The sequence below is a fragment of the Bos mutus genome, chromosome 10 (genome assembly GCF_027580195.1).
Source record: "Bos mutus isolate GX-2022 chromosome 10, NWIPB_WYAK_1.1, whole genome shotgun sequence".
Taxonomy (NCBI): domain Eukaryota; kingdom Metazoa; phylum Chordata; class Mammalia; order Artiodactyla; family Bovidae; genus Bos; species Bos mutus.
Window position 1 is genome coordinate 32,541,021 of NC_091626.1, and position 24,985 is coordinate 32,566,005.

General features: G+C 37.3%; 1 protein-coding gene across 6 annotated transcripts in view; it reads right to left on the minus strand.

Annotated features, from left to right (window-relative positions):
* Positions 1-24,985, minus strand: part of SYNE2 (spectrin repeat containing nuclear envelope protein 2) — a 239,426-nt gene that overhangs the window by 169,403 nt on the left and 45,038 nt on the right. For all 6 annotated transcript variants that reach the window (XM_070377739.1, XM_070377742.1, XM_070377741.1 and 3 more), the window contains exons 25-39: positions 22,923-23,102; positions 20,835-20,985; positions 13,818-13,976; positions 13,021-13,182; positions 12,031-12,132; positions 10,885-11,085; positions 9,901-10,072; positions 9,262-9,374; positions 8,182-8,384; positions 7,340-7,459; positions 6,950-7,241; positions 5,730-5,881; positions 4,513-4,822; positions 3,163-3,327; positions 95-436 (exon numbers count right to left, since the gene is read on the minus strand). In XM_070377739.1, coding sequence (XP_070233840.1) covers positions 95-436; positions 3,163-3,327; positions 4,513-4,822; positions 5,730-5,881; positions 6,950-7,241; positions 7,340-7,459; positions 8,182-8,384; positions 9,262-9,374; positions 9,901-10,072; positions 10,885-11,085; positions 12,031-12,132; positions 13,021-13,182; positions 13,818-13,976; positions 20,835-20,985; positions 22,923-23,102 — 2,824 coding nt within the window. The remainder of the gene's footprint in view (positions 1-94; positions 437-3,162; positions 3,328-4,512; positions 4,823-5,729; positions 5,882-6,949; positions 7,242-7,339; positions 7,460-8,181; positions 8,385-9,261; positions 9,375-9,900; positions 10,073-10,884; positions 11,086-12,030; positions 12,133-13,020; positions 13,183-13,817; positions 13,977-20,834; positions 20,986-22,922; positions 23,103-24,985) is intronic.

Genomic DNA, 24,985 nt, shown 5'->3' on the forward strand with positions numbered 1-24,985 from the left:
CAGGAGGCTTGATTTACGACCCTCTCTTCAGAGCCCAACAACACCTCTCCGTTCGCAGACATGATGTCTTAGAGCTGCAATCATAAGCACTAACCTTATTGATTTCCCAGTCTTCCTCCAAATTTTCCATTGCAGCTGAGTCCTGAGTGGACTCCTGTACATCAGAAGTGACCTGCTCCTCTCTGCCTGGCAGAGGAAACTTTGCTTTGTTTTCTGTTGAGCATTTTGATTTGAGAATGCTGTTGAGACAGTTTTCCATCTCCTGCTTAGCAGATTCAAGTCTGTTTTCCAAATCTTTTTGTTTACACTTCAGTGATTTTATATCATCTTTAATAATCTTCTGTCCTGCTGAAGATGTATTTTGCTTGACGGACTTTGCTAAAGTTAAAATCTTCTCTAATGGGCCATCTTGTAAATGGAGACTATTCTCTAGGTCCTGTGAGCAGAGAAAAGATTGTCACAAAAGTATCACTGTTCAATTATCACAAGAGTTAGTTGACTTTTGTAAATTATAGAGTATTCTGCTTCACTAGTGGGAAGCTTTGTAAGAAACATATCAACCCATATCACAAAGAAGAAACTTTGGGCAAAATTTAAACTAATGTAGTGACCCAGATCAAATTCCCCAATAGATTTTATAAGATACTAGAAGATTTTACCGGAGAAGGCGATGGCACCCCACTCCAGTACTCTTGCCTGGAAAATCCCATGGATGGACAAGCCTGGTAGGCTGTGGTCCATGGGGTCACTAAGAGTCGGACATGACTGAGCGACTTCACTTTCACTTTTCACTTTCATGCATCGGAGAAGGAAATGGCAACCCACTCCAGTGTTCTTGCCTGGAGAATCCTAGGGGCAGGGGAGCCTGGTGGGCTGCCGTCTATGGGGTCGCACAGAGTCGGACACGACTGAAGCGACTTAGCAGCAGCAGCAGAAAATTTTATAAGATTACATTTATAAAAAGTAATGAAGAAAATGTTCACAACCCATTCCTAGAACATAGGAAATGGCCAACACATATTTGTTGAGTATATATTTTGTTCAAGATACTAATTAATATATAAATAATACTAAAATCAAACACAACCAAAACACTAATAAGTGCCTACTTTGAGCAAGGCCCTAAAAAGAATAAAATCATTTAGTATGTGCTCATATGAATCTAGTGCTAACATTTAAAATTCAGAGCAAAGCTTAAATCAATCAAATGCAATATCTTAAATATAGTAGGGACTCAATCAATATTTACTAAATGCTTAAATGAATGAGGCTAATTTGAGATCTCCAGACTCAAAAGGAATTTGATAAACTATAGCAGGTCCAGATATTACTACTGAAACAGAATAAGCCTAAAAGTTACTAGGTGAACTATGCTGTATTTATTGCTCACTGTTCTAATGGACTACACAGTAAGTATTCATTCATTCATGCGAGTAATATGGTCAAGTTTTAAAATTACATAGATGAGTAAAATATAGTCCCTTCACAATCCTATAGCCTAGTGAGAGTGACACAGAAGTAAACAGACCATTGTAAAAGAATGTGGAAAGATGTATGCTAACAAATACGCACAGGTCATTGAAACATTTTCAGCTGGAAGAAGGGAGTTCCAGATTGCATTTTGGATAGATACGAGGTGGCCATGGGCAAGCTGCACCAGCAAGGGTGACAGTGCAGGCAGGGAGCCTACTCAGACATCTAACAAACACAGGCATCTGTGAGACGAGGGTCTGCTCTAACGCAGCGGCCATGGGGGTAACAGCAGAGGCACCAAGTGTAGAGGTAACCCAGAGATGAAAGAGACAACTCTTGATGTCCCTCTAGGCCGGGCAGCCTAGGAAAGGATATCCAGGTTTCTGACCCGCAGCCTAGAGAGATGGTGTAGATATCCAGAATCAGAGGAGAAGAAGCAGGCTCACTGGAAGGAGTCGGGGTATGGACAAAAGGAAGGAGATGACGAGTTATTTTCTGGACATGCTGAACCACAAATAACTAGGAGACACCCAAGTACAGAAGTCTAGTGGGGTCAGGAGACCCAAGAAGTAGCCCCTACTCTGTCATTTAGCTCATCATATATAAAATGAGGAATCTGAACTTGATAGTTTCTGAGATTCCTTCCAACTATAGCTCATGTCTTATACTTTTCTCAGTATCTGAGGTACCCAAACACGGGCTTGGACATGATGACCCTCAACATTTGTCAAATTATCACTGTTAAAAACGGAGGCAGGATTTCCCTGGTGATCCAGGGGTAAAGACTCTGCGTTTCCACTGCAGGGGGCTCAGGATCAATCCCTCAGGGTTGGAAACTAAGATCCCACATGCCACATGGCCAAAAAAAGAGGGAGAGGGAGGTGGCCTTGTCAGAGTGTCAAGCTATTCTGAAGGGGGAGTCTTGCTTGATTCCCAAGTTCCTAAAAAGAAGAGATCAGAAATTCCCAAATTCAAGGCACTAGGGCTTCCTGAGACTCACCCCATGCAATCTCCAAAGGACTGTGAAAGCAGCATAGAAAAGTAAAGAACATACTTTACTGTTTCCTTCCAGAGGACACTGCATTTGTTGGCTGTGCAGTGAGCTTCCAAGGAATGTGTTTTGAGAATGCAGGTAAAGAGCTGCAATGCTTACTGTGTAAGGTGAGGGGTTGTTGAAGTGGTGAGGGTGGGAATTTTAAAAGCTCTCCATCTGCAGAGAACTCTAAGGTAGTCCATGAGTATGAAAATAAATAAGGTGAAAATTACACAACTCCCATCCACCTGTGATGAAGACTGCAAAACTGAACCATTTCCCCTTCAGCCTTATTGCGTTAGGTACACCATTTGATCACCTAGTTATCTCCTAGAATCACTGCACTTTTTTCTAAGACAGAGATCTCCAGCAGCTGCTGACTGGTCATGAGTGGAATTATCTCTGAGGGTCCAGAGGGCTGAGTACTGTCCAACTCAAGTTATAAATGGATTTGCTCACTAATGAAGAACATTTCCACTTTTCATGACCAGATAGGACTTTATCCAATAGTCATCTGAATAGCGTTTTCAGCATTTTTTCTTTTTTTATTTCTTTCCTTTCAGCATTTGAATTTCTGATCAAGAACACTAATTTGTCAAGTTGTGTTTAATATTGATTTTTTAAAATGCCTATCATTTCTGGATATTGCTTAATACCTGCAGTTTCTGCAGTTTTTCCTCAACTGCTCTTTCATCTACAGGCCTATCAGAAAAACAGACAAATTCCTTAGCGATATAGTCCAATGCAGTGTTCAGGTCTGTGACGCAAAGCTGGTAAGAGTCGTGTTCTTGAACATGACCTTCTAGTTTCTGCACAGAATCCTAAAAACAAAACATTGACAATGTATGAATTAGATCTCTGAATTATCTCACTCAGAAAATAATTAAATTGTTCATAAATATTTATTTTATGAGGGTTCATCTTGAAATAGAAATAAGACCATAAATCATCCAGAGTTCTTAAGTAAAATTTTTAGTGTTGAGATATTTATTTGTTCTCCACCCCACGTTTCTTTGCTTTCATTTCACTCCCGAAAACAACTTGTCAGAGGTTTACAAAATGAAATGGCTACAAATTATATCACCAAATCACAAACATCCATAATAAAGCAGCTCCCTCGATTACCCTTCTCAGAAATGAGACTATGTGAAATCAACCTAACCTCAGATTCCTTTCCTAAGAATCAAACCCCAAAGTTGGGAAAAAGTAATCCTAACTCAAGAGCAAAACCACTTTCAAGTTATCTTCCTGGAGTAAGAAAATAAGGTGACCACACCTGATCAGAAAAGCAGCAATTAAATAACTTACAGCCAAGTGAGCATAATCTTCACCTCCGCACAAATCCTGCTATCTGTATAAGTGAGATTTCTAACCCAGGTAATCCTTACACTGAATCCAACTTTCCATGTGCAAAGAATATAAATAATTCTCTTAAGATAATACTATGCTTCATGACAAAATGACATTTTACTTCTTAATTCTTTTATTGTGGATCATATGGAAAGACTCAAGGGAGAAATCTGATAAAGTTTATACAGAATAATGGATACAACTATCACAATAGATGATGGATGGATGTGTGGATGGATAGATGGGTGAAGGCAATAATAGACTGATGGATGGATAGATGGATGCTGCATGGGCAATTTTGACACTACCTCTTACATAAAAATGCCTAAGGGAATTCCCTGGCAGTCCAGTGGTTAGGACTCCACATTTTCACTGCCAAGGGCCTGGAAAAAAATTTTAAACCTTCCAATCCCTGAAGAGGAGAACTTTGATGAAAGGAGATAACACTATCATCAAATAATACACACTAGATTTCTCTAGCAAAACTGACCAAATCGATTCCTCCATTTTGTGGAGCTAGCATTTGTATCTAAAAATGATACATTTCTAAAAGTTTTAGATTTTCCAAAAGAACCAAAAAATGGTCCCATACACAAATAGTACATAATTAAGCATACTGAGGATGATCACTTAAAGTTTTGTTTTGAGCATTTCACCTGCAGTTGCTGAAGAAGACTCTCATGTAGATGCTTGATTTCCAGCCACGGTTCTTCACTAAAGTTGGGATTTTTAGTGCACTCTAAGAGGTAATTTCCTTGAGATTTTAACTCCTCTAGTAAGAATGTTAAATCCTGTGCTTTCTGGAGGAACTTCTTATAAATTTTTAATTGAGCTTTCTTCTCCTGCAAACCAGGCTGCAGAGCAAAGCCCACTTCTTGTTTCTTTTTCAGTTCTGTGAGCATTAATCTCAGATCCTCCTTACTTTGCAAATACTTCTCGCCTTCTAGTAGAAGCTTTTCCTGATGGCTAAATTTTACAAAATAGTTTATAAATGAAATGACACAGCAAAACAAAACAGCATTTTGCAACATATAATACAACATGCATTATTATAAAAAGCATTAAAATAACACTACTGTACATTATTCCCAGAGACTTCTTTGGCATTGTAACATTCTAAATGGCCCTAAGTTTAACTCAGAAATCAAGATAAAAATTAGTTGTAGTATGATTTTAAAAACTATTGTTTCCATTATATAATTTGATCTGAGGACAAATGTTTAATAATTTAGATTTCAAACTAGTCCAGTTTTTATTATGTTTAAATATAATTATTCTGTGTTTTTCTTTTTCATTTAAGTAAAACAAATAAGCATGCAGTATATTGGCCAGCTAACTAGCTTATGCTTCCTACAGCTTGATTTTAATTTTGATCTGACTGCTTCCTTATAAAAATATGAAATTTACATTTCCACTGAACATTAAATGTATCATGATTTGATTTGATGTGAAAGGAGTTAAGAATTTTCACCAGAATTATGTTCACTTAATTCATACATTTATAAATGTTTCTCATAGCATATATATTTAAAAGCATAAACTATCCTACAGTAAAGTAAACACTGAGGTTGTCTGGGGGCAGGAGGTTTGGTACAGAAGGACTTTATTGAAGGTAGAAAGATAGACAATGTTAATTTGTTACCAATGGTGGGTTGATGCACCAGTCAAAGTAAACAAGGAGTTATTACAGCATGTTTCATATCTGATCCAGAGAACTAGTCTCTGTTTCTGCCTCAACACTGTGGTTGTCCCTGACATTACTTTCTCTCCAACAGATATATTATATCTACATCCAGAAGGCAGACAAAACATACTTGTTATGGCTTCCCTGTGCAATGAAAAATCATGAAAATGGTGAAGGCATGCCCTTTACCTTAGATATGTGTTGGCCAAATGGAGTGTGTTGTCCCACTGGTTCTTGATATCAGTGAGGGTCTTTGGAACCACTGGAGTCTTGCTGCTCTCAGCCTGACTCATGATGGCCTGTATTTTAGCATCCCCTTCAGGTTTTAGTAAAATGATTTCCTAAATTAAATAAAAATGATCTTAAAATCCCATTCATACTACTTGGGGATTACATATGATATCTTTTTACTCATAAACATCATTCAGAGATTCTAACTGCGGAGTAGATTTCAAAATTTCCCTTTCACTTTTACATATGCCCCAAGCACAAAGATATCCTTCACATTGCATAGAACTGCTTCTCAGTAAACATCTGTCACGTTACCTACTCTCCTCTCGATTCTCAATTGCACTCAAAGAAATTATGTACAAAAAAACTCCCTGGCAAATCCTCCTCCCAACCTGCACCATTATTTATAAATAAAAAGTTGGGGTGACAACCTGAACAAGACGTCTTTATACATCTAAGAGTGGGTTTCCGGCTTCCTATAGGAAAATGCACAGTGTCACAGGCCCACTCCTGTTTCTCCAGCACAACATAATTAATTCTCATTCCCTGTACTTCGATTTTCCTCTTTTGCCCTAAACAATCAAGTTCTTCTCTTCTTAGAAACACTACTTCAGATTCACCTTCTCTGGAAAACCTTTCAGATGTGATCCCAAACAATTCTGACTACTTCTGTACGTCAAACTAACCCTTGAAACTTGACCATTATCTTCCTCCACAGTTAGTATCTGATAAACCAGGAAACACTCAACCCACTCAGGATCTAATACCCTTTAGGATCCATACATATCCACTCTGAAAATGAGCTCCTCTCCAGCCCTGACTTTGACATTGCCAATGCCTCTGATGTACTGATATCTATTCGTTTAACATCCTAGCAAACTCCTACCTGCTGCAGTTCTAATTTATAGTCTTTATTTCATATCTGCAGTCAGTGAAGATGGATAATAACTGGGCACTGCTCTCACAAAGAGAGGATATACCTTTCCTTTCTATATGCGTTAAAATAATTTTAGATTCATCACAGGCCTTCTCTTTTGTAAGCTCAGTCATCTGAATTTCTCACCCAATCCACACTGATCCTATTTTCCATTAACAAACAAATCTTTGCAACTTTCCTCTAAATCTTATTAAAATTGGAGTTCATCCTGACCTCTGACATTTAGTTTCCACAGTTATACCTTTATTTTATGGATTCTTTCCTCAAGTGGCATTTTGCCTTCAGATGAATTCAAAACCATAAGGGATTCTTTAATCCCTGTTATCCAATGAATTACATCATGTGCAAGATCATTAAAACTCTGGTCCTCGGCAGGAGGTAACTTATCCTCTTTGTCAGTTTCACATATTTGTCTCAATAATGTCTGGTATCTATCAATCAAATGTGTTGATTCCGTTACTATTTCTTCTTCCTCAGTAATCCCATATTGCTTCACAGAGTTGTTCAACTGGGCCATTGATTCGAATTGTTCTCTGTAAATTCCAAATATCATTGGAAGATTATAGGAGCCATGACACACCTTCAGAAACCATATCCCCAAGAAACACATTTTGTGCAAGATCATCTATACCTCTTTCTAGCTAGAGCTTGGCAAAATAGCTCCGTTTTCTCTCGTGTTCCTTCCATTTCTTTCCATATTTCTTCTTGATTAGTCAACCACTTACTCAGGTTTCTGTGGTCATTATGGAGTCTAAAACAACATCACACATGTTAAAATATGAAATCAGCAAAAAGTGTCTATCTGAAGAAATCGTTGGCACCAATCTTGTAAGCCAACCAGGTTTTTTACATTTTATTTTTATTCTTTATAAAAATTTTTGTAACATTATTTACAAAATAATGTTACAAATAACAAATTTAGAAACAAAATTATAACATTAAAATCTGAATAATAATAGCATGTATTATAGTGGAATTCTAATAAGCCATAAATATATATCATAAGCTTCCCAGGTAGCTGAGTGGTAAAGAATCCGCCTGCTGATGCAGGAGACTTGCGTTTGATTCCTGGGTCAGGAAGATCCCCTAGAGGAGAAAATGGTAACACACTCTAGTATTCATGCCTGGAGAATTCCATGGACAGAGGAGCCTGGCGGGCTACAGTCCCTGGGGTCACAAAGAGTTGAACATGACTTAGCGATGAGCATGAGCATGAGATATATCATAAAAAATAAGAAACAAACAGAAAATATTTTGGGGCTCTCCCCTGAACCTTTGCCATAATTTGAAGAATTCTCCAAACCTCTGTATCCCCAGTGTCAAACATGGGTTTGAAAGTATATATTTTATTTTTGAAATTCATGTGTATATATATCCCACTGCTAGCTGTACTGAGGCAGAGTACATATGAAGATTTTACATAAGTAAACTTTCACAGTAAGTTTACTATGAAAGATCACCTTTATTTCCTACCTCAGTAGCTGCTGCAAGCACTCTTCAAGCTCCTTTGCTCGTGCCTGGCATATGGACTCCATTTTTTCTAATTCAACTTCTTGACTTACGATCCAACTGTTAAGCTTCTTAACAGGTGCTTTGGGCAGATGTTTTTTCACATGATTCAGTACAGTTCCCACTTGCTGTATTTCACTGCCTCTTCCTTCAAGAGTCAAGAAATCCTTAAGAAAGACAAAAACTGAATTATATCCTACAGGCAAGCATCAGTGTGGTCCCTGTCACCCCAGTGATACTTTTCCAAGATAGTACACAGACAAGCCATCTCCATAACTTCCTCTGTAAAAGAAGAGCTAGGAGATACGGCTAACTCCAATGGCAAATGATCAAAAGATGATTTATATTAGTTCTAGACTGTGTGTGCACATTGGCGTTTGCATCTGACTTTCCGGGAATCACATCAAGCAAAATGATGCCACCGTGTGGGTCAGTGGGAGTCAGATCCGGAAAGCCACATTCTGTTCAACTTCTCCTAAATATTTGAGCCTTTCTGGCAACCAATATGTAAAACCAGGCAGCCTATTTTCTACTTAACTTTGTCAAATCAGAATTTTATTTCAATGTCTGGGTTTCAAGGTTTGAGTATCAATTGCTGAGACCCATGGAATGAGCAAATTTAAAGAAAAGAAAAAAGAACTCTAAATGAAAAAAGGAGAAGAAAAATGATTCTGTCGATAAAGAATGGTTATCATCAAAGCAAGAAATATACTGAGAACATTTAATGACATCAATAAGCTGGAGAGCATAACTTATCACCTAAAATACTTGATAATCTACCATAAAGTGATCAAGAATTGAGGGTGCCATACACATTTTAAATGCCCTATTAATGCCTCTTATCTCAGGCTACCTTCCACTCCACTCCCATCAGCAGTGTATTAAAATATTTGAGAAAAAGTCAGATTTTTTTGGTAAATATTACCTTTATGTAGGGAAATTACTAAGTCAAAATAACTATTATCCTATCTACTTATATACAGTTCTGCCTCCAGTATTTTAATTTTGATAAATTTTGAATGAAATTTATATATGTCTTCTTACAGAAAGTTTTTGTAGTTTTTGTTCCACACACTTTTTTGTTTCTGATGGTTCAAAACACTCCTTAAGGTTCATTTTAATGCTGCCAAACCAGTCATTAAAGTTCTTGCACTGATCTGTAGGAAAAAACAAAGGAAGCTGTATTTATTCAAAGATGACATCACCTACCTTGTTAAATTAAGAGATTCTGAAACTTGCTCCCCATGCCATAGGTACAAGTCTCTGTGAAATGATAATAAACTAAAACCTAATTTTGAGGGTTAAAAGAACCTACACAGTAATTGTGGCATATTTTCTATACCAAACCTCCTTTCCAATCATACAAGACCCACACGGACAGGGGCAGCCCACTCACAGGCATGTCCCCAGACTCTGACCACAGTGAGCAGGTCAAACACTAGGACCCAGGTGCCTCTCCTTCATGAAATAAAGATCTGGGACTTGAACAAAAGGCATGTCTTTTATAATAGGCATACATCAGTGAGTGTTTGCTCCCAAAAGATTTATCTGAATATTATTTCCTTAAATAGGCTCTGTGCAACCATCATCTCTAAGTGAAGCTTAGATTAATTAGCCCTTGTGTTCACAGTACCTATTCACTTTTTAATATTCCCAGGAATAGTAAAGAAGCATTGCACTCACCATTCAGTAACTTAGAAAAGTGATCTTGCAAAACACTTTTTTTGGTATTAAATAAATCACTGACACTTTCATATTGCTTTTTTAATTCAGAGAGTTCAGGAGTCAGACAACCTATTTGATTCTCAAGTAATATCATACTGTGCTTCTGCTGTAGAATTTGTTGTTGAATCTCCTAAATATATAAACAAACAAACAACCAGTACTTAAAATGGGCTCAGTTTACACACAGAATATTAGGTATCCATTGTTTCTATTAAAACCTAGATAATTTTTTACTGGGTGGATTTGCTTTCTCTTAGATAATAAATGTATGTGCTTAGTCGCTCAGTTGAGTCTGACTTTCGTGACCCCACGAACTATAGCCTACCAGGCTCCTCTGTCCATGGGATTCTCCAGACAGGAAGCCATTCCCTTCTCCAGGGGATCTTCCCAACCCAGGGATCGAACCCAGGTCTCCCACATTGCAGTCAGATTCTTTACTATCTGAGCCACCAATAAATGTGGTGTATTTATAAATGTATTTTATAAATGTATTTTACAATTATGTATTTTACAGTTTCACCTTTTAACTAGAGAAGGAAATGGCAACCCACTCCAGTGTTCTTGCCTGAAGAATTCAATGGAGAGAGGACCCTGGTGAACTACAGTCCATGGGATCAGAGAGTCAGGCACAACTCAGCAACTTTCACTAATTCACTCACCTTTTAATTCCTTTGTGTGCAATAATTATTTGATATTTAATATGGACTGTAGCCCACCAGGGTCCTCTGTCCATGGTATTCTTCAGGCAAGAACAGTGGAGAGGGTTGCCATTTCCTTCTTCAATTAAAAGGTGAAACATACACAAATTGTTTTTCTGACTTTTCTCCCCAGGCTTTCATTTTTTTTAAAGTAATTATTTGTATTAATTTCAAAAGGATAAGACTACCAGAAATAAGTGTGAAAATAAATCTGAGCCACAGAAGAGAAGCAACCAGGAAGTACCTCGAGTTTAGTGAAGATCTCCAAGCTGTCGGAAGGCGACAAGGCATTTAAGAGAGACTCAGTCATTCCAATCTGGGTCTTGGCCTGGTCAAGATCTTCCCTTAGCTCAGCTGTGCTGCCGCTGATTGCACCACAGTGGGATCCTCCCGTTAAACACATTTTCACACGTTCTATCTTGTTCAAAATAGAAGACTCCATCACCTGAAATTATGAAACATATGAAGTACTGTCACGGATTTGATTTAACTAGATTTTAAGACAACTACATTGCTGAAGAATGAGTTGAAACTGTTCATTTCAATGTGAAATCACCTCTCTCTTTCTGATTTTTTCCTTGTTCTGCATGATGATACAACAGTTTAAATACTGCTGTTAAAAAAAAAGAGTAACATGAAAAACTGAAATTGACATTCTAATTTTTTTCTAAGAGAGTAACTGAATTCTTCCCCTTGAAACAAGTTTTATTTAGCATACCAGTTGAGGTACTATCTCATGGTGCTCATTGGAAACTAATTTTAAAACATATATAAAAAAGTAAGTAGCCAGCATTTACTGTTTATTATGTACACAGAATCATGGTAAGTATTTTATATACAAAATTCAGGCTTGAGAAGGATAAGCAACTTGCCCAAGACCACAAAGTTGGCAGGTGGCAGAGCAAGGCCTTCCCCCAGAAAGTTTGACTCCAGAGCTCATGTTCAAGCATTTTTGCATTTTTATTTAAGTAAAAGTCTAACAAATCTCTCCATACAACAGAAAATCCCAGTTGGGGCAATCTCTCTGTTTCCCTGTCTAGCAACTAATAAACCTGGAATCATTGAGCCATATGACTGCATCCTATGCCCAAGAACACTTATGAGGAAACCCTTGTTACTTTTCATGGGAGCACAGTAACATCTCCCCTTCCACACAAGAGGTCCGTGAAATAAGTGAATTGAGAATAAAACAATGTAAAAAATTACTCATTCTAAATTGGAACAAATATAATAAATTATGCTGACTGTTAAAAATTTGGTTGGGCATGAATAAAGGTGAATCAAATAATGACCCTTTTTTATTTTAAGTTTTAGAATTCTGGTTTATAAATATTACTGTAGAGGATAGAGAGCATTTTTAATTGCAACTTTTAAACAAAAATTCTCTTACCTGTAATTCAAGAGGTATTTCACTGCTTTGAAGCAGGAATTGTATTTTAGCCACTCTTTTAGAAAATTCTGAAGGTTTTTGTTCATGGACTTGTAACTCTTCCTAAAACACACAATGCCAATAGAAAATATATTTTTATTTTATACCTTATTTTCTGGTACCCGTGATTGGTACTGAAAATATTTAGCAACTAAAAGAGCTTTGAATTTTCCCAAATCACTTGATTTTTGACAGAGTCCTGGGAGATACAAAACTAAGTGTCTTCATGAGTCAGGCATATGTTATAACTGAGTGAAACACTTTGGCAATAACACATTTGCAAAGTCTTTTCCAAAAGTATAAAAAATGGATATGTGAACTTAAAAGTGAATAAAGGGACCAAAATTAGAGGAAAAAAGATTTGAAGCATCAGACTTGGTATACTGTAAAGTCATCAGGCATGCATACATACATTTTTATATTACATTGAACCGCATATAACTGCACAACTCTCTTCCTCTCTTCCTCTGAGCCCATCCAAGTGCCTATTCATAAAAACTTTTCTTTTAATAAAGAGACAGCTACCTGTTTCACTATTTTATGTCTCCTTGTTGAAATTCTTTTCCAAAAAACACAAGAGCCAGAGCATACCTTCTAGTCACTAATTGCTGGTGGTCTAGTAGTTAAGATACAGCGCTCTTACTACTATAGCACAGGTTCATTCCCAGCCAGAGAACTAAGATCCTGCTTCAGGCTGCCACACACTTGACCCATCCCTGAGGTCACTTTTATCTATGAACCTCCAGGTTGTCTGTGAACCCACATTAACACCTGCTAACATCTTCCTGGACTACCACAAAGAAGACAATGGAATTCAGGTCTCCCTCGAGGAACAATGAAAGAAATGAAGGGTTTCTTTGTGATTTCTCTATCCCTCTTCAAGAAAGCAAACTTGATAATAAAATGCCAATGTCTATAATAAGGACATATGTTCTATTTCTGTTCAATTACCTTCAGTTTTTCTCTTTCCTCTTCAGTCAGTTGATGTAATTCCAATTTTTGAAGGACCTTTTCAGTCCACTCATCAATTCCATTTTTTAAGTCAAAAAGTTTGTCCCATAAAGCTAGAGCTCGACCAAGATTGTCATAGTAGTCCTCTGTCTTCTCATTTATCTACCACAATTTAAAAATAAAAATAATACACTGAATGGTGAAAAGTATAAGAACAACTGTTTTAAACACAACTTTAAGATAAAATTTTAGATTACCTTTACTTGCTAAATTATTTGCTTTATTTATCAACAAAAATTTTGCTTTAATATACCATAGTTTCATTATTCTACAAAAATAACTTAGCTGATTTGGTGCAGTTTATAAACAACTGAAAGAAATAGTCTTTCTCATTTCTAAACCACAATAATAAAAGAAGCTTTCAAAAATCCAGCTGAAAATATACAAATTCTTATTTTGTAATTCATGAAATATCATTACTACTCAACCAAAAATTAGTAAATAAATACAAAGCTGAACATCAATAACTTACATGGATGAGTAATATATTAACTAGTTTATTTTAAATAAGTTGAGTATGTACTTGTAGATCTAAAAGAGTATGGACCCATTTCTTAGTAGTACCTAACTCTGGGGTAAAGTTAAATCCTAAGTCATAAATTTTATATTATTTGAACATTTTTTTATAATAAGCACTTTTGAATTTTATAATTAGATAACAACATTAAAGATGCAAACGAAAAGATCAATTTAATTGTTATAAAGCAGAATTTCTAGTCAATCAAATTATCACTTACATCAAGCCATCTATCCACAATAATATTAGCTTCTTTCTCAAAAGGAGGCTCTTCAAAGGTTCTCATTTTATTCAGATGAAACTGCAGATTTTTGCAGATCTGGTGAATCTTGTCTACAACTTCTAAGTGTTCATTAAATTCTTCTTTAACAACTTCAATCTGTAAAAGTGATATGAAACATGTTTTGATATACTGACACAAACTGGTAAGACTTATTGTTCCACTTTCTCAACGAGAAATTCTTAGAATCCTAAACTTCTGGTTTAATAATAATCCTACCACCAAATTCCTCGTCCCGCTCTGCATGATGAAATATTTATAATAGTCTAAAACTATGTTTCTAGTCAAATGAAATTATATTCTATCAAAAAAGTCACCTCTATTCAGTGGTATGAAAAATGACAGCTCCTAGACTGCTTCAACAGGAACCGTTTTTGTAATTTTGAAGAACCTAAGTGCTCATCTGATTAAAACAGACAAAGCTCTAAAACATCAATAATATGACTTCTAGTTTAATCTTTCATGATTTTAACTCCCATATCATTTCTAACATAGAAAGTGAAACACTATCAAAAGGCCAATGATTTTAAACTACAAAATAAAATTTGAGTGTTGAGTAATGCAATTCTAATGTTTCCAATTTACTAATCTTACACAAGCATTTTTAATGATTATATAAAACTTGAAAATAGTGATTCCTCATAAATAAAAAACTAAAAATTATATCCCTATGGGGGATACGACTTCCATTTCTGGGAATATGCAGTGAACATAATTTTCCTTATTCCCATTAAGTACAACTAAAAACCCTGGACACTACCTACAAAACAGACTTAAGAAAACTAAAAAGTGAGGCGCTCAAGGAGGGAGCATGGCTGGGGGTATCAGCTCCTGAAGCCAGCCTGGTGATCAGTTCCCTGAATTTTCCTTTTCCCTTGTATATCCCAGAGTGTGTGCTGGAGAAGTCAGAACCTGGCAATATCCACGTGTACAGACCAAGAAAAGCCTTTTCTCTTCAGCCAAAGAACCAGGAATAGGACAACACAGTAAAACAGAAAACTTTTAGGAAATACCGCTGGAGCAAAAAACCTTAGAAAACACGTGGCCCTAACCCCCTCCTGTACCAGCAAAGCTTAAGTGTAGAGCCTAGATCACCACCATCTCAAGGTAGTAACAGGAGCCCCACTCTCCCCCAGCCAGGAAAAAGAAGGCCAAGTAGAGCTCAGACTTTCATTCCTGCTGAGCAGTGACATACACACACACACACTCATGATGTCAGGGATGGCTACATAGGGAGCTGTAAGGAGGATTCAGGGAGGTAGCAGTGGAGACCTTGTAGAAAGTGAGAATGCCCACCCTCAACCAGTAACAAGGAAGCCTCTATCTTGGGTGCCATGAAATTGTCTTTATTTGTGGACAAAATGATTATCTATGTCACAGAGCCCAAGGAATCCACAAAAACAACCCTAGGACTGATATGTTGGTTCAGGAAGGTCACAGGATACAAGATAAACATATAAAAATAGAGTACATTTCTCAGTTGTAATATATAGTGAAACTGTATGTAACTTTGTTTTGTATTTTCCAAGTCTCCTGTAAATGTGTAATACTTTCATAATTTAAAAAAGAAAAAAAGGGAAAAAATCCAAAACTCAGGGAAAAAGACATGCACAATATTCAGAGAAAACTCGAATTCAAAAGGATACATGTATCCCAATATTCATTGCAGCACCATTTACAATAGCCAAGACATAGAAGCAGCCTAAATGTCCATCAACAGAGGAATGGATTAAGAAGATGTGGTACCTATATACAATGGAATATTACTCAGCCATAAAAAATGAGATAATGCCATTTGCAGCAACAAGATGGACCTAGAAATTATCCTATAAGTGAAGTAAGCCAAACAGAAAGACAAATCTCATGATATTACTTGTATGCGGAATCTAAAAAAAAATGATACAAATGAACTTATGTACAAGATAGAAACAGACTCATAGACATAGTGAACAAACTTAGGGTCACCAAAGGGGAAGGGGAACAGGGAGGGATAAGTTAGGAGTCAGGGATTCGCAGATACACACTGCTATATAGCATAACCACTAGATAACCAACAAGGTCCTACTGCACAGCACAGGGAACTATACTCAGCATCTTACAATAACCTATAATGGAAAAGACTCTGAAAAAAAATTTTAAATCTACTGTATTTCTTTATACTAACAATGGATACATGGACACTAAAATTTTTAACATAATACCATCCACAATTACTCAAAATAGGTGTAAATCTAACAAAACATATATAGTGATTATATGCCGAAAACTATAAAATACCAATTAAAAAAATCAAAGAAGATCTAGATAAATGCAGACACATACTAAGTTCATGGATCAGAAGACAACATAGCAAAAATATCAATTTTCCTGAAACCAATGGACAAGTTTAATACAATTATTACCAAATCCTAGCAGCATTTTTTGTAGATATAGACAGGATTATTCTAAAATGTATATGGAATAATAAAGGAACTATAATAGCTAAGACATTTGGAAAAAAGAAGAAGAAAGTGGGAAGTTTACTTGATTTTAAAACTTATCATGTAGGTACAGTAATAAAGATTATATCAGAGGGACAGATACACAGATCAATAGATCAAAGTGAAGCCAACAAATAACTGATTTCTCACTAAGATGAAAAAGCAATTTAAGGGAGAAATGGGAATCTTTTCAACATATGGTGCTGGAGCAACTGGACATTTACAAACAAAAACAGGAACCTTGACCCAAATTTCATCCCTTATACAAAAACTGATTCAAAATGGATGATGAACTTAAATGTCAATCATAACACCATAAAGCTTTTAGAAAAAGAAATAAGAGAAAATCTTCAGGATCTTGTGCCAGGCAAACAATTCTGAGACTTTGACACCAAAAGTACAATCTATGAAAGGAAAAACCGATAAACCAACCTTTACCAAAATTTTAATCTTTTGTTTGCAAAGACCCTGTTAGGGAGATGAAAAGGCAAGCTACAGTTTGGGAGAAAATATTTGCAAACCATATATCTGACAAATGACCAGTGTGTAGAATGTGTGTGTGTGTGTATGTATGTGTGTATATGTGTGTGTGTGTGTGTGTGTGTGTGTGTGTGTGTATCTCTCTCAAAACTTGACAGTAAAAAAAAAAAAAATCTAATTAGAAAATGAGCAAAAGGTATGAAAAGAGATTTCTGCAAAGATGACATTCAGATGGCAAATAAGCACAAGAAAAGCTGATCGATACCACTAACAATTAGGAAAATGCCAATGAAAACCACAGAGCGATACCACTACATGTGTATCAGAATGAATAAAACAAAAAGACATCTAATGCTGGCAAAGCTGTGCAGAAACTGGATCCCTCATACATTGCTGGTGGGAATGTAAAATGGTACAGCCACTCTGGAAAACAGTTTGAAAAATTAACATACAACCCAGCAACTATACTCCAGGCCATTTATCCCTGACAAATAAAAAGACAACACACACACACACCGTATACCAATATTTATAGCAGCTTTATTTATAACAGCCCAAAACTAGAAACAATCCAGATGTCCAGAAGACCATTAAACCGTCGGTGGTACATTCATACCATGGAATCCTACCCAGCAAGAAAAGAGAACAAACTATCAATGCATGGAAGAGCCTGGATGAATGTCCAGAAAATTATGCTGAATGAAAATAACCAATCCCTAAAGGTTATGCTTTAGGTATAAAGCATACTAGGCAGTATCCTTGCCTGGAGAATCCCATGGACAGAGGAGCCTAGTAGGCTATAGACCACGGGTTGCAAAGAGTCGGACACGACTGAGCGACTTCACTTTCACCCACTCCAGTATTCTTGGGCTTCCCTTGTGGCTCACCTGGTAAAGAATCTGCCTATAATGTGGGAGACCTGGGTTCAATCCCTGGGTTGGGAAGATACCCTGGAGAAGAGAAAGGCTATCCACTCCATTATTCTGGCCTGGAGAATGCCATGGACTATATAGTCCATGGAGTTGCAGAGTCAGACATGACTGAGCAACTTTCACTCAAAGGTTATGCACTGTATGATTTCATTTATATAACACTTTTTGCAATGACAGAAGTACAGAAATGAAGAACATATCAGTGGTTGTGAGGAGGTGGGAGCAAGAGGGAAATGGTAGGGCTATAAGATGACCACACCAGGTATCATGTGGTGATGGAAGTGTTCTTTCTCTTGATTGCATCATTGTCTGCAACCTGACTACAATATTGTACTATAGTTACACCAGACATTACTACAGAGGAAACTGAGTAAAGGGTACACAGGGTCTCTCTGTAGTATGTCTTATAACTGTATGTGAATCTACAATTATCTCACATTAAAAGTTCAATTTAAAAAACGAAATTTACTTAAATGTTTTAAATAAAAAACAAAATTGGGCTGTCTCTGTCTCCTGACCTGAAGTTGACTCATACTTTGGCAGAGCAGAGAAGTAGACTCTGGTGTTTTTTTTCTGCCCATTCAGGACACTTGTTCAATTAAATGGAAATATATATATATGAATATACATATATATGTATGTATCTTGTTCTTTATTACATTCAAAGAGCTTTGCTGTTACACTGATGCAAGCTACTGGTGGGTGATGAGAAAAGCAAGAGCAGGAGAGGACACCTCTAGTATTGACAGGAGCTGCAGGTTTTGTCCTATAATGAATGGAAGGAGTAAATAAAGGAAACCAGATACCCCCTGACATTTCCCAGACTTTAATAGTCCCCCGACATTCTAGCCTTCTAGTCTTACTTTTGCACTTCTGCCTTTCATTAAAGAGAGTGGAAATTCAGCACCATACCCTAGATAAACATCCAGGTTTCTATGGTTCTTAAGGACAAAAGTTCTCAGTGGTATCATATTTCAGCCACTGGTGCAAAGTATCATGAAAATACATATGCCAGAAGTTGATTGTTTCTCAAGACCATACCTAAGTCATCACAAAATTAACAGAGAGTTACATTAACAGCTGGTACCACAATTTGCTTTTTCCAGACAGGTTAAAAAAAAAAAAAGCATTAGAGAAAATGATTAAACACAAGTGTACTTCTATATCTCCCATGCAAAATGATGTATTATTTCAGCAAATATACAAAAATACCATGCTAGATATAAGATTCTCAATCTAATAGTAAAAACCTGGACATTTATACATTTCTTAAATATAATCAGTTGTTTCATTAATTTCAAGATATTCTTGTGAGTAAATATTTAGATTTGAGAAAGAGGTATAAAGCTAGCCATTTTTTACTTCTACAATTCACATTTCAAATACGTCTTCAGGTAAGACAATATTATGGTTGAAACACAACTTTGTAGTCAGACAGGCTGAGCTTAAATAATAATTCTATCACTTATTAGCCATATAATCTTTGGAAAGTTATTTAACCCCTATCCTTACTTTATTTCTTTGTTTACAGAGAAAGTTGCTAACCTGTCCAGCCAAGCCGGGCGTGGGGGGTCGGGGGGTGGGTAAGGTTACGCCATCACAGTGGGCCTGGCACAAAACAAGAATAGCTGCAAGTCAAGAGGGATTTGCTCTCTGGTCAGTTTGAAAGGCAGGGACTCAGGATCTGTGAGTATCTAAGGCAGAGACCTGGATCCTGAAACAAGAGCGCAGGCTGGAAAATGCGCTAGGGGCAGAGTAGAAAAGTAGCTGTATGAACTGGGACGTGTTTTAGGCAAAGACTAAATTGTCCGTAAGAATCTGGTCAACAGGCATACCTCAGAAACATTGCAGGTTTGGGTCCAGACCATGGAAGTAAGGGAAGTATTGCAATAACACAAGTCACGTGAATATTTTAGTTTCCAGATACATTTAAAAATTTTGTTTAAAAAAATAAATAAATAAAAAAAAAATAAAAATTTTGTTTACATTACACTGCAGTCCATGAAGTGTGCAATAGCATTATGTCTTAAACAATGTACATACCTTAATTTAAAAATACTTCACTGCTAAAAAAAAACTCTGACCATTCTCTGAACCTTTAGCGAACCATAACCTCTGCTGGTGAAGGGTTTGAAATACTGAGAATTACCAAAATGTGACACAGGGACACAAAGAGAAATCGCTGTTGGAAAAATGGTATCGATAGACTTGCTCGACAAAGGGTTGCCACAAACTTCAAATTTGTAAAAGACACAATAAAGCAAAGTCTAATAAAACAAAGTATGTCTGTATATAAGCTTCATTAATGTTGCTCTCAGTCATTGGAAAGTTTAATAAAATTGCCTTCTAACAGCCAGGTGTATCAAGTAGATGATATTTCACACATGCCTCTGACACTCTGACAGCACTTTAGTATACAGTACTCAGAAAACCAAGAGGAGGTGTAATTTTCTGGTGTATAAGAATACAGTGTAACATATTCTTTTCTAAGTATTCCATTCTTCTGCCACTCTGGTTGATAACCACATAAAATCATAGAAAATAATGACATCTAGTGTCCAAAAGTGTAATTCTTCTTAGACTATAAAGTTGTGATTGGCAAGGCTATGAATACAGATGGAGCAACTTGGAGATAAGCTGACACATCTTTACAGAAAACAAAGAAATAAAAAGATAATTTTTTCTTTATCCACTAAGAACCGATTTTAGGGATTTTCCTAGTACCCTCTTTCTCTTAAGTCTGTGGTGAAGTCAGGTTCTTCTTAGGTGGAAAGTCAGCGCACAGACTGTTCCAATCTTTCAGCAAAGGCAAGCTCAGACTCCAAGAGAACCATACCACCAATATCAAAACCCAAACAGATGCAACCCAGTATTAACTTGGGGACCAATTTTTTTTCAAGCCCTGGGGATAAATTCAATAAATTCTTGTATACCTGGTAAAACAGAGTCACTAATAACTACTTCTAAACTACATTTTGAAAATGATTCCACTGATAACCTTCTCTCTATTGTCAGGCTTGCAATCGAGGCCACTGTGTAAAGTTTCCTTTGGAATCTGGACTCACCTCTGCTATCCTTTTCTTCAAGTTCTCCTTTCCCATGTAGGAAGCCTGGACAGAGAGGACATTCTCTTCTTTTTGAATCAATGCTGTCAGGACACTTTTAAAATTCTGATACTGTTTTAAGAGCTCCAAAACTCTTTCACATTGGTCAAGGCTATGAAAAAAATAACACAGCTAAATTTCTGAAAGTTACAAAACCATTCTTTCTCTTTGTAGTATGCTATAAAAATAACCTAATAAATTATAGAAGGATTTTTCCTCTAGACAAGGTTTATAATATTGTTTTACAATTTAACCCACAAATGATGGTATATGTAATTATTTGACAAATGGATGGCCTAAATAAGGACTGGATTACTATTTTCACCAGGTCAATATTAAAAAGTTACCAGATGTAAGCTCTAGACAGAAACACAGGATTCATAACCTTAAGGAATCAGCACCTCGATTTCATCATTAACTAAAAAATATCTTGGAAAATGAGCCTCTTTAGCATTATTTTTAGATATTGTTTCAGTGTTAATTCAATAACGTCTATTTCAACTCATTATAGATTTTAGCCATTTAAAAAAAAAAAACTTAAGTAGAATAGACGATGCGGCAGTTAAAAGACAGCTGGTTTCTATTTATGGCTGGGTAAAATTAGTCATGTGACCTTACATAAGTTACTTTAGGCTCTGTGGACCTCACTTCTTTCCTCTGTAAAATCTAAGAGTGGACTAGATCAAACACCACAGACGGCTTCATCTTGAATACTGTATACTCAGGTTCCAGCAGGAAGCAGAAGGTATACTCAGATGGAGTTCTGTGGTGGAAGGACCACTGAGGGCAGAGTTAAGGGAGACCACAAGGGAGCTGAGGCACCTGGAGACTAACCTTTCCAATAACAGATGTGCCACCTGGCCTCCAGAGGAGAGAGGGAAAGTGCCCTGAGCCAAAGAGGGAGCCAACAAGAGCGGTCAGAACCTCTGCTGAAAAGGACGGGTTAAGACCACCTTGTCTTCTCTCTCTTCTTGCTCACGAATCTCCTACTAGTCTCTTCCACCTCCTAACCCAACTGGAACCCTTGGCTTGAGTGGTATGGTCCCTGGAATGATCAGCCCTCCCAGCTACTCCCACCCTCAGGCAGAAAGTAAAGGGAGAAGATAAGGATGAAGACTGTCCAGCTGCACTGCCAACCAGGATTGGTGAGTACTGACTGCTACAAAATTAAGAAAACTCTGAGCCTTGTCCAGGCTCTGTAGGAAAGATGGTGGTAATTGACTGACAACACCTGTCAATCAAGTAGAGGTGTGGTAGAATAATGCCCCCAACTCCCAAAGACATCAACGTCCTCATCCCTGGATCCTGCAAACACCTTATATACATAGCAAAAGGAACTCTGCAGATGTGACTAAATTAAGGAACTTAAAATAGGGACATTTTCCTGGATTATCTGAATGGGTGCAGCATAATGACAAGGCCCTTATAAGAAGGAGACAGGAGGGTCAGAGTCAGAAGAAGATGTGATAACAAAAGCAGAGATGAAAGAAAGACAGAGATTGAGATCTGAAGATGCTACTCTGCTGGCCTTAAAAATGGAAGGGGACACAAGCCAAGGAAGATAACAGGCGGCCTCCAGAAAAGGGAATAGGCAAGGAAGTGGATTCTCTCCTAGAGATTCCGGCAAGGAACGCAGCTTGATTTTAGGTCTTCCAACCCCCAGACTGTACGATAAGTTTATGCTGCCTTTAAGCTACTACATTTGTGGCCATTTATTACAGAAGCAACAGAAAACTAATACAAATGGGGCAATAGTGATTATAAACACACTATCTATATTTGTCCTGTCTCTTAGATAACCTTTTAAATTCATTTGCCTATAACCTAGGATTCCAGGTCTTGCCCCAGACATTGGCCTAGTGAGCTTAGTGTGAAACTCTTAAGTTGGCCTCTCCTTGAGGCCCAAGGGACTGTGTTATTAACATACAAATTCCAAAAAGTTAACTGTGCCACAGACAATCTTTCAGATTTGGGAGGGGTTTGGTTTTTTTATTATTATTATTCTCTATTTTAAAATTTTAGCTGGTGGAAGGAATGTTTTTTCCTTACCATTCTGTGACCAAGGTTTTTACATTCTCCCACAAGACTGCTGTGTCCTGGCACCTTTGACTCAAGGCTTTGTTTCTGCCATCTTTGAATTGCGGAAGAGAATTCACCATTTCTTGCAAGTGTTTCTTCTCTTCTTCATATTCATCTAGGTCCTTATCCAGTCTGATTAACGATTTTCTCCTTGAACATGAGAGAGAAAAGTTTAATTGCCAAGTATCAATATTGGCCAATTTTGATTCAATACAAATATGGGTAATTCGTGGAGCACACTAACTTTAATTTGCCCTCATGAGATTTATGCCAAGATCACAGATTCCTATGACAGAGTTCAGGAGGCTCTGCATTTCCAGAACTAGTTTGTGTTTTAAATAGAACAGACATACAAAACCATGAGCAGTAACATTTCTCAGTGATGAATACACTTATAAAGGGTGTATATATGCATATGAGAAAAAAGAAATAATATGTGTGCATGGGTGGGATAGAAAGGATGATATGGAGAGAGGAAAAGAGACAGGTGGCAGAACACTGCAAACCCCTCAGGCAGGGCACGAGGGGGTAAAAAGAAAGGGGAATGCAAATGTGTACGAAAAGCCCCCGGAAACAAAGAAGAGTCATTTGAACTAAGGGTTTTAATGTAAAAATTAACCCTGGCAGGGCTAACTCCATTTGCTTAGGTCTAAATTGCTTTTATCAGATACTCTCTCTATCTCTACTTCCTCTCTTCCAGTTCTCTACTGAATCCACTCCAATAAGGCGCTCACTCCTCCAAGACTGCTTGTCAAGCTACCCAGTAACTTTCACATTGCTAATCTCATGTCCCAGTCTCCATCATCTCCTTCCTTCAACAGTAGGCAGCATATGACACAGCTAATCGCTTCTCCTCATTGAAAGGCATTTTCACTTGACCTCCAGGATTCTCTTGACTTCCCTCCAAAATCATCGCAGATAGTGACTGCAGCCATGAAATTAAAAGACACTTGCTCCTTGGAAGAAAAGCTATGACAAACATAGACAGGATTACTTTGCGACATGCATACGCAATCCTAGAGACATTACTTTGCCAGCCAAGGTCCATATAGCTAAAGCTATGGTTTTCCCAGTAGTCACGTATGGATGTGAGAGTTGGACATAAAGAAAGCTGAGCACCAAAGAATTGATGCTTTTGAAGTGTGGTTTGGAGAGGACTCTTGAGAGTCCCTTGAATTGCAAGGAGGTCAAACCAGTCAATTCTAAAGGAAATCAATCTTGAATATACACTGGAAGCACCGATGCTGAAGTTGAAGTTTCAATACTTTGGCCACCTGATGTGAAAAGCTGACTGATGCTGCTAAAGATTGAAGGTAGGAGGAGAAGGGGACAACAAAGGATGAGATGGTTGGATGGCATCACCAATTCGATGGACATGAGTTTGAGCAAGCTCCAAGAGATGGTGAAAGCCTTCTCTGTAAAACTGCCTAATGACCACTTTTGAATTGCAACCACCTCCTCCTTCTCTGCTTAACTTTTCCCCATAGCCTTTATCATCAGCACACATACTGTATATCTTCTTCTTTCCACTAGATAATAAGCTCTACAAAGGGCAAGAATTTTTGTCTGTTTTGTTAACTGCTATATCCCCAGGACCTAAAACAGTGCCTGGCTTGTTCTATTGATAACTCAATTAAAAATTAAAGCAACTTACCATCTATCAACATGTAGTTTTCACTTATAAATTAATATTTATTACTAATTTATTTATAAATCTATAGTAAATGCATTAACAATCAATAACTAAATCAGTTCCATGCCTTATTAAGAATTGGAGCACTGCAGAAACAGATGTCTCATTGAGACGAGAGCTCAGGGAGATTTCAGAGGGAAGAGCTTAATCAGCTAAAGAGCCCTGGGAGAGCACTGAGCCTGAGGGATTAGAGGTGGACAGAAGAAAAGCCAGGAAAAGGGAGAGGTTTAGAAGGGGGAGGGGAGCTCTACCAAAGTAACTCTTTTGCTAGCTTTTGCTAACATTTTCATTTTCAGGATCTGAATGCCAGAATTAGAGCAGCAGCACTCACAGCAGCTGC